This window comes from Oreochromis aureus, linkage group 5 (genome assembly GCF_013358895.1).
Source record: "Oreochromis aureus strain Israel breed Guangdong linkage group 5, ZZ_aureus, whole genome shotgun sequence".
NCBI lineage: Eukaryota > Metazoa > Chordata > Actinopteri > Cichliformes > Cichlidae > Oreochromis > Oreochromis aureus.
The window spans coordinates 15895059-15912238 of record NC_052946.1 but is presented as its reverse complement, the minus strand read 5'-3'; the positions used below and the strand labels follow the sequence as shown (position 1 = coordinate 15912238).

The window sequence follows — 17180 nt, the reverse complement described above, 5'->3', positions numbered from 1 at the left end:
TTGGGGTGAGGACGAGGGAGGATAAATGAGAGGATTGGTTGGAGGAGAGAATGATGCTTCTTTCTGTCCCAGTCCAACAGAGGTTTCTACCCTGAGCTCTGGGTGGAGCTCTTTGTCCACTGCTTGTTAAACATGCTGCTTTTTCTTCTTCTTCAAGAAGGATAAGGTGATGCCTTAGGTGCAATGCCTTACCCCATTCAAGATGGTCGATCCATCAGTAAAAGAAGTCATGAGTATTTTCTCAAAGTGCCTCCTTTTGTTCGCCCACCCACGAGCACACTGTGCCAGGGCCAGACTCTGCATTTCTGTGCCAGCATCTCTTAAATTGCACCTTCGTGTTTGATTTGTCTCGACCCTGTCCCTCGCTCCCACTCGCTAAACAGCCACCCAAGTATCAGTGGAAGTGCAAGGCAGGCATTTCTGCGGCAGTAATAGCAGTGCGTGTATGTGTGTTGTGGGGGAGACGGGCGAAAAGGTGGTGATCTGAGTGAGCCATAAGATCTACTCTTTGCAGCTCTACAGGGATTTATTAGACCGGGAAGTACATTAGCATCATAAAGACCCAGGAGAATGGGCCTGTGGATGGGCTGCAGACACTATCGCCACACTTTAACATGCTCTGCGGCATAAGCGGGTGTGTGTGCGTGTGCGTGTGTATGTGTGTGTGTGGACAAGGGATAAGATTACTCTGAATTAACTTAAGAAAAGGCTGTTAAACGGTTTATGGATCATCCTGAAGCAACTCTGAACTAATACATCAGGAGATGATGGAATGAGCAGTAGAAGAGGAGAATTATTTTTTAAAAAGGAGGCAGGTAAGAGACAACAATAAATGTAATTATCAGACCCTTTATGCTTTCTTACTAAAGATGTTTGCTGGGATAGTGATCGTGCAGTTCTTTCATTTAATAAACATTTTGGATTTCCCTTTAAAGGGGCCAAAATATCCAATCAGTATCCTTAACAGATGCTGCTGTTTTTTTGAAAAAAGAAAAATAATTCTGCTTGGTATTTGTGAAGAAGCAACATTTTTGATTAGTTATTCAAGTAGCATTTAAAAAGGTTAATTGCACAGCAGCCCAGTCCTTTCTGTGACCGCTGTGACAGCGTTACAGGAGAGCAGAGTTGAAGGAGACTCCTGGATTGTGGGGTTTTTTTTGGGGGTTGGTATTGTAGATCTCTGGTGCTCCCTGGTGGACACATGATGAAATTTGCTTCTCTAATCAGCCTCCGATAGTCACACACAAATAAAAACGAGGCACAGACAGTTGAATTTATGCACATAAAACTATAATTCACTTGTAGTCATTGTCTTACATTGGTATTGGTCAGTAGGTTACATAACCATGCTTCAATGACACTGTACCAACAAATATCCATTTTTTCTCAGTCAGCTGTGTTTTTGTTTTTTGGCCAAAATTCAGCAGGGATACAAAGTGTACATATATTTTTCCCCATTTACCATGTCAATTTAAAATATTTTTTGTAAGATGATATAAAAATACTGCTTTGAATGATTATTTTTTAATAAATAACCCAGTGACAGAGTATACAAACAAAATCTCTCCTCCTGCCCACCGACAAATCCACAATGTGTGAAAACGCCATATATTCATTTTAAAATAACTGCTAAATACAAGATGCTACTGACTTTGCTAAAGGCTGAAGTCTATTATCAGTGGATTTGCATTGCATGCTTCAAGTTTCCACCTTACTCAAAAGTTGCACATAGAATATTTCTAATGGCACACGCAAGCATCAAATTTAGAGACACTTTCATTCGTCACAGTGAAGGCAAAACCTGTGGTGTCTGCTTTGGAATGAAGGGGTATTTTAATTTTTATCTAAAATAACGGCTGTGTAGAAATATTTTTTGTGAGTAACACTCACGTACTCACACACATTTCTCATGTCAGAAAAAACAAAAGGAAAATAAAACTTTCAGCCAGTGTATGGGTTCTAAAAAATATTTTATAACGTCATTAAATTCACAACCACCTTCCCCCTTTGTGGTTGCTCTGCAGAGCGCCCTCTAGTGGAAAAATAAAGGGAGCCTGAGAAGCTCTTTGGAGTTCTAGTTGGGTGACTGAACAACAACAGTCAAACTGTAGCTGACGGGGAAAAGACTCAACCCCAGATGATGACAAAAAGTGGTACAACGTTAGGAGAGTCACAAATCCCTGGCCTAGTTTAACTGAAGTCAATCAGCTTCCAGTCTCCATGGAAACCAAAGACAGAAAATCAGGAGGCAGGTAGGGCAAAAAATAAACTATAAAAACGATGTTCTTCAACCTGACAAGAACTACTGGTAAGCCTTTACATTCATCAAATGAGCAACTTGATTTCAGTCCAATGATAAAAATCACCCTTCATCTATGTCTGGATCCAAATTTCAAAGTGAAAAGAGAGATAAATAAAATCCTAATCATACAAAAATGGCATCAGAAATATACACAATCTCTTTTAAAATCAGCTGAAATCTTGAAGTTTATAAATGGTTCCCCAACTCCAGTTAAAACATTGTTTAAATGCCTGTACAGTACACCTCCTGAATATGGCTCTGAGAAGAAAGGGTAGTTTCGGAATAAAATTGAAATAGAACTAAAATATCAAATAAAAATAAAATACATTTAAATGGCATAAAACATCTGAAGTAAATCTTATTCCATATTTCTTCCATGTACAAAGTAAAAACAATAATGTCATTTTTTTCAGTGCTTTGGGAGATACAATAAACAAACTAAATAATAAAGAAAACAGACACTTCTTTTAATCAAAAACAAATCCCCTTGAAAGTATGTTCACTAAATAGATTTCTGTTCTGATCATAAACTATATCAATCAAAGGTAAGCCCCAGGTCTACCGCAGCAGAGATACGACACAGGTTGAGCAAAACCTGCTCCAGTCGTCACTTTGACAGCTGGAGCAATGAATCACCATTGGCTGACAGTTTGAACAGCAGACCTGAGCTTTACCTCTGCAGCTGGCAGCTTTGAATCACGAGGCAAGAGAGTGAAGCCGTGGGCTTTCTGAAAAACAGCCTCACTCCACTTTGTGTTCATTTACAGTTACCTCCAGGCAAATGTGGACAGTGGCACATTTTTCACAATTTTGCCTCTGCGAGTCACAACAAATGATTCGAAGAAAAGACGCGATCACAGTGCAGACTCTAAACAGAAATACTGCATCAGCCGGTGAGGAATTACAGCCATTTCACACAGTCAATTCTTCATTGTATAAGCAGGTAAAAAGTCTTGGAGATGATTTCAACTGTGGCATTTGCATTTGGAATTTGTTGCTCAAAAAGTCAAACGGATCGGCCTTAGGCTACAAAAACAAAACAAACCCTTGAGAGAGGCAGTGCAAGCTCGGTACATTCTGATAAAAAAGAAGAAGAATGCACCAAGGAAGCTTGGCAAAAAAAAGCAAATGATGAACATTTTTGAAAGAAAATACAGGAAGAATCCCTGCTTTAGTCCACGAGTTCAAGACTTAAGGCAGTCATTGCCTGCAAAGGAACCTCAACAAGATATTAAAGAATTGAATTTACAGTTACATCAATTTGCCTCCCTGTAAATAGGGGTCAGTGTATAAAAAAAAAGGCAGTAATTTCTTGAAGGTAAATGCAATATTTTTGTTCAACCCCTCAAAATAAAGTTGACAATCTGCACCTTAACCCCTTATAACTGTAACTTGAATATGTTTTGGTACACAGCTAAAAAAAATAAAAATCACGTCAGTGTCCAAAAAACCAAAATGAAACAAAACAAATGGACGCACCTGCCTGTGAGTACTGTAATGCCTAAGTGATGATGAAAGTGTGCATGTCTGTGAAGTGAGTGTGACCGCAAATACATGCAAGTGTGTCCTAATGTCACAAAGACAAGCCTATGGCTGCTGAAAGAATACAATGCATACAATGCTTTGGGTGACGCCTGGATGAAACAGCGTGGAACATGAATAAATTACCAATGCCTAAATGGCCGGAATGGCGACACCAACAGACAGACGACAGACGAAGCCAGCAATTTTGCATATCCTGTGTTTGAAACTATTAAACTATTTAAACATGTCAATTCTTTCCTTCATCTCGCCCTATAATATAAACCTTAAAAGGTCACTTAGTGGGAGGAAATCACTGTATCTCCTGTGCTTACAAGGTCACGCTGATGCAGAAGCAACTTCTAAAGCATTTACCGGTATAGATGAATGTGATACAGAGTCAAAGCTGAAAACCTCCGACCCATTAACACGTGCCTTTGAAGAGGAGCAGCAAAAATAAAAAGACACAAACAGACAGGGGTTACAGCCCTGACATATTTCAGGTTAACATCCACTTCTATTTAAAAGCCTGCTTGTGTATTCTGTTACAGTACCTGAGTGTTTTGACACCTCACAGAAATGGATGGCCCTCAGATTTTTGATGGCCATCCAGTGGGTTTTCTCTACCCCCACTCCAAAGTCAACAGACTTTACAGTGTTGAGTAAAGATTGCGACAGTGCTGGAGGTGCAAAAAAATAAAGGTGGCCAACGCTATGTGACTGCGTGTGCATGCATTTTTTTCAGAAGACGACAATTTCAGCTCGATGAGTAAATATAAAGGCCTTTGCTAAAAGCTGAATTATCCACCTTTTGCAGCAAACTTCAGGGGTTTTTTTTGGTAATGTCCCCCAAGATATGGATACATATAGACACTTGAGCAAGCTAACACAAAGTTTTGTCCAACACCAAACGGCTAAAACCTGAGGCCAACTAACAAGCCTGAGGAAGGGAACAATGTGACTGGACTGCATCCCCTCAAGATAAATTATGCATGCAGGGCCATAAAGCCATTTCCATTTTGTTCTCTATCGTTCATTCAATCGTTTATGATTACTAAAAGGAGCTGATGTTAGGGGCAAATAACTTGTCCTCTATCGCGTGTGATGATGCACTTGGTTTGTTCTTGTATCTGATAACGGCAGTCTAATTAACTGGGTGTTTTGTCCCTTGTGCAATTATGATTCAGGGCCACCTTTATGGAAACAAGGCCAAGTGTGCCATATAACTCCTGACCTGGCAGTGCTGGTTCACACCTTGTAAATGCTCAGTGTGTTGGGCAAAGTTTTAAGCTGCTCAGTTAAACTCACATGCACTTATGTGTGTAGGTGTATGCGTGCCTGTCTGTTTATACACTCGTGAATGTTTGTGATGAATGTCTACTGTTTCTAGTGACACTGAGGGGAAGTTAAATGTACCACAAAGGAGTGTCACTGGTGTTTCCTGAAACTGTGTGATATAAATGATGTCATGTCTGGGGGCTCGTTCATTTCTGTGTATGTAATGTACGCGTTTTGTGTTTTGCAAACGTGATATTTATGTTTACTACAATCTATGCGAAACCTCATGTGTTTGACTGAGCGAATGCATGCTTGTCTACATTATGTCTCCATCCTCTATGCTAAAGCTGGATCTGCGGCTAGAGTCGACAGACGCTTCAGGGGACATCGCTGAGAGCAGCGGGTCTCCAGCCATAGGGGACAAAGGCTCGTCCATCATAAGGAAACCTAGGTCGCCTCTCCTCGCCTGGACGTCAAGTCCACCCAGGTCACCCAGCCCAGACATGCCATCTGAAAACCCTGATATCCCATCGCACAAGTCCAGCGACTGGGCAAAGTCAAAGTGCTGGGAGCTGCCCACAGCTGGGTACTGAATGGGAGGCTGAGGCTGGAGATGCTGTGGGAGTGGTGGCAGCTGCCTGGGTTCGGGCTGGCCCTGGCCCTGAGGGTGGAAGTGTGTGTGGGAGAGGAACTGGTGCTGCTGGGCCTGGGGATGAGCCTGGTTATGGGGTAGGTGCTGGGGCTGGTGATGTGCTTGTGCCTGGGGGTGAGAATGGTTCTCCTCTAGGCTGGTCTCTTGTTTTATATAAGAACCCATAATGTCACCCGTGTTCAGGCCAGAGGGAGAGTTGCTGGGCAGGCCATGCAGACGAGCCTGCATCTCCAACTCCTTTAGACAGTTGGGAAAGAACAACAGCAATTTTATTACTATTAATATTATTATTCATTTTCTATGATTCTGGACATGTGCTGTACAAATGTGTTACCTGGATGCGCAGCAACAGCTGCTTGTTGGCCATCTCCATCCTTTTGAAGTTGTTCTCCACTTCTCTTGTCCGCTGTACATCCTTTTGCATACGTTTGATGTACTCTACAGATGCCCGCAATATAGTGCCTTTATTCCAGCGCACATCACTAAGCAAACAGGAGAGCAGACAGGCAATTTTCACTTGTAAGTTCATGTCAGTAACTACTCAACATCTGTATTTACATTAAAAACATGGTGCACTAAGAGAAACTCACAGGTCATTGGTTTTGGGAATCATGGTGCCCAGCTCTTTAATGCGATCATTAATGTTGAATCTCCTCCTCCTTTCAACTATTGCAGAAGAATGATAAGACCAATGGAAATTAGCACAAAGGAAAAAGCACAGGAAGATAATATCACTGTACAGGTGAATCAAAGGCATTAAAATAAGGAACAGGAACTTGTACAAATGCTACTTTTTAAGTATGTATAGCATCAACACAAAACAGTAAAAGTGACCCAGACTGGGTGAATCAATGGGTTTGCACTGCAGTGTGAAAGTGAAAAACATAGATCAGCACATACTGGAAATATACAAAAAGTGTAAAGAGGAGCAAACATTTAAGCGCACCCACACGCACACACACACACACACCCACACGCACGCACGCACACGCACACGCACACACACACACACACACACACACACACAGTCACAGGCAATTACACCTAAGTGCAAGGACAGCAGAAATTACCAGGTTAACCATCCACCCAGTAGTTGGACTATGTCAGCTAAATCAGCACATGGGCCGTATAACACTGTTTCTGCATCGGAAAGATTATGCTTTGTGTGCATGTATGTGCTACGTGCAAATTCTTCTGAAGGCCTGCACATTATCAGTGTGAGAAAATAAAAAGGGAAAAGGATTTGGGGAAATAGCATTCTGAGGGAAAGACTTACTCAGATTGTGGTTGTCTTTTTTCTGTCTCTCCTTGGCCAGCGCACGGGCTTCTGCGTCTTTGCAATAACAAAAAGTGATTAACTAATGGCTGAGAAAGCGCCACATCTCAGAAAAGACAGCTTATCAAGAGTGCCAACAAACGCACGCTACAACACGAATTACTGCACACAGGTGTTTCACTGATCGACAGAATCTGCATCACTTAGTAACATCTTTCGCACCTGAGAGTTCTCGCTTGATGGTCAGATTGGCAGGACAGGAGTTGCTGGTCATAGCAATGGCTGGACCCTTCATGCCAGGACCTGCATACACATCTAGGTGACTGCTTGAAAGAGGGAGCTGCAAAGGAAGCACACGACACACACACACACACACACATGCATTTAGAAAATGCAAAGTATCTTGCAAATACTTTGCAAAGTAAAAATAGGAGAGGTTTAAATTTTCTGAATTAAAAAAAACTAATCAAAATGAAAACTAAGTAAACCTGACTTTCTAACATCTCAGTAACTACCTTTATAAAGTTACTGTTCATGTTTATTGTGATGTAAAGAGCAGATAGCAGCAGATAATGCAGTAATATCACACCTGAGAACAGCCTGCCAAGTACAGAAATGATTGACTATCACCTCATCTATCTTATCTGTCTTTATGGCTCATTTCTCTCCTCTGCTTTCACCAGCTCCTGAACTCACACTCATGCAGTGGTCTCCACACTCTTGCACTTTAGACATTGTATAACAATGGTGATTTAGTTTGGTATGGACTCCTAAAAAGACGTGATTTCCTTTTAATTGTACAATCTAGTTAGTGTGATGAACTTTTTATGCCTTGTAAGCAACCGTGTCGTACTCCCTGAGGCAAGGGCAAATATGACGCTGCTAATGAGGCCTGAAAGATAAAGAACTCAAAGAATGAGATAGCTAAATCTGCTGGCTACTGTCTGAGCTGTGAGATCAAACACATTCACACACTAATATAAATGCAAACCCATGTATTTAAGTTAGATTTTTTGTTACAATTCTCACAAAAGATCTACAGCATATATGAAATGTTAAACTTTAACTTAAATGATAACGTTAGCATAGACCGAACTGAAGTTTACCCACACTGTTAAATACCAAAGACTTTTAATTTGTAGGATCTCAAGTATTAACCATTTTCTAGAGATAAAATTTTTTAAAAATCTCTATATCATATTAAGAAGAAGGCAGAAGCCCATTTGAAACTTTGTCACAATTACAAATCCGGGGCTGATTGAGTTATTGAATCAAAAACACACAACTCTAATAAGCCCAAATTCCCTGCCACGTCCCTCTGCAGCAACCACATTCTGACTGGGAACACCACCTTCATTCTCCACTCCAGTAAAGGCCCATTTAATTCAATTTGAAGACTAAATTCTACTTGAACTCAGTATGGCTCAGTGGAGCAATGCACAAGTCAAACTGTTCACTTGAGCCTGGCATTCAGGGGTGTTCCAGACTTTTGCTAAACTTTGAGATTCCAAGAATTCCATGGAGTTTGCTGCTTTAATCCCCATCAGGATTAGCAGGTGACTTCCACTCACACTGTTCTGACAGCTGGGCGTAAAGCTTTTTTTTTATTTTTATTTTTTTAACATTTTGATTTTCACTGCGTTTCTGCCTGTGGCAGTTTATTGTGCTGACTTCTCACTTAATCAATCTAAACCTGATCAGCACGGTTCACCTTATCAGTGTGACATGTAAACACATTTAGAGTGATTTAAGCAATTAAACACATCATGCAGGATTCTCACAGTTAACTCAGACACTGCACGCAGATGGTCAGATGTATGTGTAGAGAATGAATTACTAACAGCTCAACTGTTTCACAGAAGAGAAGGAAAAAGACAGTATTGGCTGCTTGTATCAGTGTTTGATATGAGTATCAGATAAAGCAACAGGAGACTTTGTAGGTTTCCATTTCTACCACTGTCTACCTGCTGCAGAAGCAGGGAAAAAGTTGGACAACTACACAATATGTCTGAGAATGCAGAAGCTAAGTCCCGCCAACCTTTATGTTTGAGTGCACCATGCAGGAGTACAATGATCTTAAATGTGCAATAGTTTTGAATCATGTCCAGCAGAAAACACCCATCACATGCTAACAAACATGCACACACACACACACACACACACACACACACACACACACACACACACACACAAAACCACGCCACCACCCCTGCTATTCCTCTTTTTATAATCAGGCACTCAAGGCTGGGACTTAAGAGTCACTATGGTTCAAATAACTCATTCAGACAAAGAAAAGAATCCGGCAACTATACAAACTCCCAACCAAAACTCAAAGCATTATAAACAAGAGTGCTTCATTGTCTTACCAGTTGAATCTGTTCTCCTTCAATAACTTCCACAATTGCATACGTCTTACTCATCTCCTTCATCCTCTAACTCCTTCTCCTACAGTGCCAAGGCGCTCCCTTCTTCCCTCTAAAGGCACAAGCAGCACATGCAGCTCTGAAAGGCACTGCCGCTCCTGTGCTGGCAGAATGACCTCGGCAGCTCCGCTCCTTTCTTTCTTCTACCTCTGCTCCCAACCAAACAGGAGTGAACTTTCCCCTAACTGGACTTTCAGCCTGTTTTCCCCTTACACAAATTGCCCTCGCCCCCCTTTCCCTCCTCCTTTCTATTCCTCCCCCCCTTCTCCTTCTCCACACCCCCCCCCCTTTCCAAATGTCTTGTAAACAAGTTGAACTCTAACTGCTGCCAGTTTAATTGTTAATTTTCTGAGTTTGCTCCCTCAAACACAAAGTGCTGTACAGTCTTCCAACTGGTATGTCCGCCCTACAGTTTCTAATTATGTCCAACATCATTCAGGGCCAGAATGTTTTGCGACTAAGTCAATTAAACATTGTTAGTGTATGAGAATATACAGAATCAAATCTAGAGAAAACTCTACTTAGAAACACTAATGTTACAGTGACCACAAAGCAATACCTGATAACATTAAGAATAACTAAGAACGTTAACAACTGCCAAAAAGAGAGCCATTTTTCACATACAGGAACAGTGATTATAGGAAGTACTTAAAAGCCAAAGTCTGAGTACTGATGACCTGGCATATCCAGCTCTGTGACTCATGTAGTACAGACAGGGCCGGAATTGAAGTGGTCGCAGGTTTCAGAGAACATCATACTTAATTAAAACACTTGGGATTTCTCTATTCTATTTTAAGGTGATGCATTCAAGGTATACAATCATGTGGTAATACAGAGAACAAATATATGGTACGCTTGGTTTCAATTTTCAGAATAACACGACGCAGTAATGTTTTCAGTGCAAAAAAATCTATTTTAAAAGTAATTCTGACTATCACAGAGAGGCCAAACCTCTTTTGCTGCACCATTTCATAGATAAGTCACTTGTTTGTTTTTGTTACCACAATACCACTGTAGTGTCACAGCATAAAATCAGCAGAGACAAATTGGCCCGTAAAGGTTTTGTGGCCTTTACAGTCAATGGCCCATTTAAACCCTGAGTTTAAATATGCAAAGAGTCCCTTAAAACAAACTTACACTGTGTAAATAAAATCATACGTTTAGATGCAATGTAGCTTAGTTACATGTATTGTTCCAACTTACTGTGTTTGACATTTGGACAGCATCAGTGAAACTTTGAAAATAGTCATCATTGGACTGCATACTGATGATGTTATCAATGACCTCATCCATCTGGGGGGGAAAAAAAAGAAGTGTTAATTGTGTTTTTGTGACCTGTTTTTATCTAATGTTAAGAGAGGGAAGCAAACCAAAACCACCATTTGAATGCTTAGAAAACACTAAACTCAAAACAAAATGCTGTCACTCCTCCTAAATTGATTAAAGCCACAGAAACTTGATTGTAACCTCCCCAGACATGCATGTTACACTACTTATCTATCTGAAAGGATTAGAGAGAGACAGAAGAGAGATGGTTATGCTAAAAGCACACAGCAGGTCAAAGTCTTGCAGGTTCAAAGGGCCATCCATTCTGCTGCTTCCCTGTCACTTTTTAAGCTGTAATTACTGGTGCAAGGCCATTATGGAGCATTTAAATCCCACTGATTACCATTCTCAGTTATTGCCAGTTAGTCAACACATTCATCCATGTCCCTACTGTGTGCACAACACGTTAACATCAGCACTGTCACAAAATGCACCTCTAACCCTTCAAAAGACCAATTAAATCATTATGGTGCTTTCATAAAATGTGGAGATGATGTTACTTTGGGGGTAATAGTCAACCCTCATAATTTTATATACGAGTGTAATTAAGTCATATTTTAGGGATATTTGTTCAGTCTGGATCCTGTAAATGGTACTTTATGACCTGCCCAGGAATGAATGTTTATGGGTTTATGCTTATGCTACTGTCGGCCCACACATCTACCTCCTTCTCATGGCTGGAACCAATGTTGAGCATGGCCATCGGGCTGTTGGGGGCACTGTTGCCAGACATAAGCTGCTCGGTGCGCATGTGTGGGGACTGGAGAGGCGGGGGTGCAGATGCTGAACCCCCTGCAGGTCCCATGTTTGTGGGAGGCGAGGGTGGTATTAGCCCCGCTACTGCATTGACCGCCTAGGAACACACAGAGAAAGAGTGTTATAGCGTTAGTGAACAGAGATCTGACATACTATAGGCAGATGTATTTCATAACTACATGGATGGATTGAAGAAAATGAAAGACGTATACCTGTTTGGTGGCATAGGTGGTTGACAGGTATTCTTTCACTTGCTGTCTTCGAGACTGACGGATGTGGTAGTCTGTAGGATTTTCAAGGTGAGTCTGTACCTATAGAAGGGATAAACAAGATGCAATCAACTCTTTTTCAACAATTAATTCAGCTAGTCGCAGTAAGAGATATCCCAACAGATTTGTGTATTTCTTTCTATTCTGTCACAACATATGTGGCAAAAAGGGCAAGATTCTAACAGTCAGTTTGCTTATTTCAGTTACCACACATTATAAAAACATACATTTAATGTAAAATATAAGCTTATTAGCTTCCAATAATATTTAAAAAGATAACACAGAATATGTGATTCAGACCTCATTATCTCAGTTATGGCACTAGGACATAGTATGTTTAAGTCAGTGTTAAAGCCTACAGGAGTAAAGCCTCACTAAATCCTCTGATGTGGCTACACAGAGCATTGGGCTGGCCTCATTCCTTCACATCAAAGACTAAAGTAGAGAGTAAGCTTGCTCGCCATTACTACAAAGAAAGACTTGACTCCTCAGCCCCCCTCAGCTCTCTGTTATGTAACCATGGTAGGGATATATTAAATGAACTGTGAACTTTTCAGTCAATAGATATTTGTACTGTGTTTACCTAGTAAATACCTGGACCAACAACAGTTCTTTACATATATGCATTTATTCAACACATTTAAAAAAAATACATATTTGGGTCACATGATCCAGGAGAACCACTATTGGCCCAGCTCTGTCAGCACAGAGGGAGTCCAAAGAAACATGTGGTATATAAGGTGTGATAGGTTCAGAGGGACTGATAGAGAAGCTTCCCTTATCTACAGAAAGAACAATGACAACTTTAAACTCTGTGGTGATTTCATAAACACCATTCCCCTCTCCCACATATGCACGCATGTGCACAAAGTAAACTGTCAATGCAGCAAGTTGGACCATACAATACAAGTTACACAATGTACACATTCTCACTTCAAAATGCACGATGTAATATAATGGAGTATTCCACAAACCCATACACTCGCAAACACACATCATGTAAGATAACGACGCACACAACAGGCATCTCCGGAATCGGGCAAAATGTCACTTCGGCTTTATCTCTCTCTGACTGACTCAGACTATCTATCGCTCCTGTCTGCCCTATCGCACAACGTGTCAAACCACTCTTATCTCCTCTTTGTGTCTTCCTGCCTGCTTGGCGCGCCTCTGCATTGTTCTCTTTTCATTTTTTTTCTTTTTTAAACCTGACGTTTGCCTGTGTGGCAGTGCTGCTGTTTCGGAGGCCACAATGCTGAGTGAAGACCTGACCACCTCCAGCTGCATCCTCCTGCCACTGCTTCTTTGCTACAACATGTAATTAGATAAATAGAGGCATATTTTTCAATCACTCGACCAACATGTTTTCTTTATTTTACAGTCCCATAAATCCGTTTAGTGCTTTCTCTTGGCATGTTTGCATGTGGACTGGGAGCCGCAGACATTTTACTACACTCTGTTTGCACATAATGTGCAGCGGTCCTGTCAAAAAAGAAGCTGCGTGGGGAGTAAATCCAGCAAAACATATCTATCACAATAAGCCATTTCCAGCTTAAGAATGTCTGACCTTCAGAACCTCCACGGGGACCTGCATGCTTTGGTAATGTTGTGGAGTGCTAATGGCTGGGGTGGGTGCAGGTGGCCCAGCCATGTGGTTTTGCATGTACTGCAGGGCTGCATTCTGCTGCTGCTGTAGCTGCTGCCGCTCACGCTGCTCCTCCTGCTGCAGCTGGTCTCGCATCAGCTGGAAACACACATGCACACACACATTAGCATTTATCCTCTACCCAGAAAGACAGTGTAACCAACACCAGCTTGTATCTGTTATTAAAATGAAACGGGCAACATTTTTGGAAGGTTGCTGACCAGAGTCGTCTATGATAGAAACAAATGGAGCATATGTCATGCTTCAATAGTTACAACAAATTTGATTTTCTTTTTTCTTTTTTTTTTTGCATATTGTTCAAGGGCATCTTTATTTTTTACTGACTCACTTTATAAAGTTTTTCCGAGCTATAACTGAATTTGAGGGGAGGACATTTTTCCAGGTGGAATTTTCCCAAAAATAACCTCGGGCTATGATTTAATATTACTTTTGCCTCTTTGCTTGTTAGCAGACAGCAGCAGGTGACACATCTGTGAATGCACCAAATACTAAAATCACAGACAAATTAGCGAGTGGAAAAAGTTGTCGCTGAAAAAAGATGGCATTCAAACAAATGATGGAAAAGCTCTGCCTTGGTCAGTCCCATAGATTCCACAATGGAGGTGGGTGAGAGGAGAAGTTAGCCAAGCTAATGTCCATTATGGATAAAACCCCTCATCCTCTGCAGGAGACTGTGAAGACCCTGAGCAGTTCTTTCAGCAGCAGACTGTTACAGCCACTATAGGAAGGAGTAGTCAGCAATCAGACTTTAAAATATGCACATAAAATAAATATTTTCCAATCAAATACATGTGTAAAGAGTATATCAAAAAGAATCGTCTGATTTCAAAGTGCTTTAATTCCACAGCCGTTCACTGGTAACAATCGCAGCACGCAATGTTAGAAAGAAGGGATTAATGAGTTTCATCCTGGTACCAGTAGATAACGTAATAACAACACTGGCTGCAGTGACTCCAAATATGCTCGTGACTATTGTTTGACTATCATATGGTCATGTGCCATGTGTCCGAAAGGGACACGGTGAGGACTTGTGAAAACTGTAAGATTTGTATATAAAACTTTATAATCAGCCGTGTATTTTAAAATTTACTTTATTTTAAAAGCTAAAAGCTTCAATGTCCATTAAAAAAACAACAACAACAACAACTCTGATCTGCCTTTTAGTATATATAGCACCACTTGTACATAGTACCAATAATTCTTGCATAATATTTTATTGATTCTGCATTTTTAGTAGCTTTGGCTTTTTTCACATATTTTTTAAATTTATTTTTACTTATTTTATTTTTGCTATTTCTATTCTTTTCTAATGTACTTCTAATTCATTCATTCACACGCCCATCTATCAATCAAAATGCTATGAGACATTTAAAAGGAAAAAAAACGTTCAAGTTTCAAATTCATTGCACAACATCACAAATATAAAGTGATATAAATAGCCAGCAAAACTCCCGCATGATGTTTACTGAACGGTGGAAGGTTATGTTGTACCTGCATCCGCAAGCCAATGCGTGAGGCCATGGCTGAGGGGCGGGGGGGCAGGGGAGGGCGAGCTGACGTTAATGCACCACAGTCCAGCCCGAGAGGTAGTGGAAGCTGTAAAAGAGACAACGAGGGGGGAAAAAAGTGAAAAAAATTGTAGTAACATAGAAAGAAGCTAGAAATGATCTGATTAACAGAAAATGTAACCTCGTTATTACAGATCATTTGCAAAGAACTAGACCCTGTAAACACATCTAACCTCTGAAGGAAAGCCTAATTAAACTAATTCTTTTATGTTTGATGGCAGCATCGGTGGTGGGAAGGGAGGTGTGAGACAAGAGGAGATGTGTGCAATACTTTTGTGTGTACAGACCTGTGGCTTTGTGATATGTTACAATTTTTTGGCTACGTTTATTTAACAGTGAAGCAGATTCTCAACTTTAGTTTAAGCATTCATTTCTTGTTTAAAATAACAAACAAAAGTTACCTTAGTTTGTCTTATTTATGCTAGTATATGTATGCAATTGTTTGACGATAACAAGATTGTCCAAACCTTCACTAACTATTGATAAACAGCTACTTAAACTTATAAAAGAAGTCCAGAACCAAGTTGATTAAATCCTCTGTTCAGTTAAGTTAAATCAAGGTAGTAGTCACACCAATGCAATATCTCATTTATAACATTCAAAAAAATAAATAATCAAGATTTCTGTGTTCCCACTGCATCAATTGTACTAAATCCAATTTCTAAAAGACGTTTAAACGCAGGGTGGATACTACTAAAACTGTTTACCAAGTAAACACAGCATTCGCTGATTCACAGTCTCTGATCAAGCCTCAAGTAAGCAAAATGTTCTGACACATCACCAGAATCAGCCAAGCCTCTCAAATCTATTCATCTAACCTTCCATTCATTGTCTGTCTGTTGAGCAACGTTTTCAAAGAAAGAAAAAATAAACAACCCCCAAAAAACATACACCTCATGACTGTTTCCAAATTGGAATGTCACTTTAAAATCCACCTTTGATTCAAAAGATACTGCATGAAAATTCCTCAACTACAATGACCTTTTGAACAGTTTCACACCTAATGTGCATCAATCACATAACATTAGCAGCTATGGATCACTTGCACACTCCTGGTGTCACCCTGACTTGACCCTTTTAGTTTTGTTATGATGAAAAAAAAAAAGAAAGACAGGAAATAATCTTTTTTTTTCTCCCCCACATAGTGGATGATTTCCAGTAAAGTTGGAGAAGTCATGTCAGTCATGTGGCCTTGTTGTTCTTAAGTGATCATGTGAGCAAAAAGATGAGGGGAACACCCGTCACCCCTTTCCAACATCTGCTTTTTTTCTCTCACGCATACAAAAAGTTAACATAGATTGGGGAGTTCCTGGGCTGATAGTTCCCCTTCTGCAGTGACTTGCGTTTAGCCCCTGCGTGACTAAGCTTGTCTGGCCCTTATAAAGGTGTGATGAAATCAGTGCTAGATCTCGGTGGCTAGTCAAATATCTTGTGCTTGCGGTGCTGTGGGATGGAATAGCACAGCATCAGTCAGAATGTGATTGCTCCATTCTCTGTATATGCTCATAAAGAGAGAAAGACAGAGCGAGAGAGAGAGAAAAGCTCATTGTGCACGAGGTACAATAAGAAGGGCAGCTCCTATTGAGAAGGACTGAAGCCGCCTGTTGTCCACAGTGTACATTTCAGCAACCGAGGGGGCACACACTGCCTGCTTTGTGCCCATTAGATGGCCCACATGAAAAACACACACCCATGCAGAGATACACATTCAAACACATACAGTTTCCAAAACACACTTGTGCCAGAACTTGGACTTTAGGGCAGGCCAACCGGCAGATCTTAAAGGCCAGCTTGCTTTAATCTGCAAGATTTACAGCTGCTGATACAGTGCTGCAACAGAAGGAGCCCTCCTGCAGCGACAGTAGTAAATGTCTTCAAGGTGTGTACTTGTGCACAACAAGGGCTAGTTGCACAGGGGTATGTTGTCGTTGACCATAAAAGCTCTTTGCAGACACAAGCTTTACTTATAAAAATATATTAGATTTGACTTGCACCTAATGGTCTACTTTGTAGAGAAACCAGGCTACGTTTCAAGACACACGTTTGAATCCCCGATGCATGAGTGAAAGGATTCCAAATCTACCTTGTTAATTACAGTGGCAGATGCGTTTGCTACAATGTTTACATTTCACTTCCTCCATTT

General features: G+C 40.7%; 1 protein-coding gene across 5 annotated transcripts in view; it reads right to left on the bottom strand.

The window, feature by feature from the left end:
• Nucleotides 1-1268: 1268 nt before the first annotated feature.
• Nucleotides 1269-17180, bottom strand: part of tfeb (transcription factor EB) — a 30297-nt gene continuing 14385 nt past the window's right edge. For 4 of the 5 annotated variants that reach the window (XM_039612458.1, XM_039612456.1, XM_039612457.1 and 1 more), the window contains 10 exons: nt 14961-15065; nt 13371-13547; nt 11747-11845; nt 11443-11631; nt 10656-10745; nt 7252-7369; nt 7030-7086; nt 6344-6419; nt 6088-6235; nt 1269-5990 (listed from right to left, as the gene is read on the bottom strand). In XM_039612458.1, the coding sequence (XP_039468392.1) occupies nt 5418-5990; nt 6088-6235; nt 6344-6419; nt 7030-7086; nt 7252-7369; nt 10656-10745; nt 11443-11631; nt 11747-11845; nt 13371-13547; nt 14961-14990 (1557 nt within the window). In that variant the 5' untranslated portion in view covers nt 14991-15065 and the 3' untranslated portion in view covers nt 1269-5417. The remainder of the gene's footprint in view (nt 5991-6087; nt 6236-6343; nt 6420-7029; nt 7087-7251; nt 7370-10655; nt 10746-11442; nt 11632-11746; nt 11846-13370; nt 13548-14960; nt 15066-17180) is intronic. The other variant, XM_031747657.2, reaches the window with a different exon arrangement.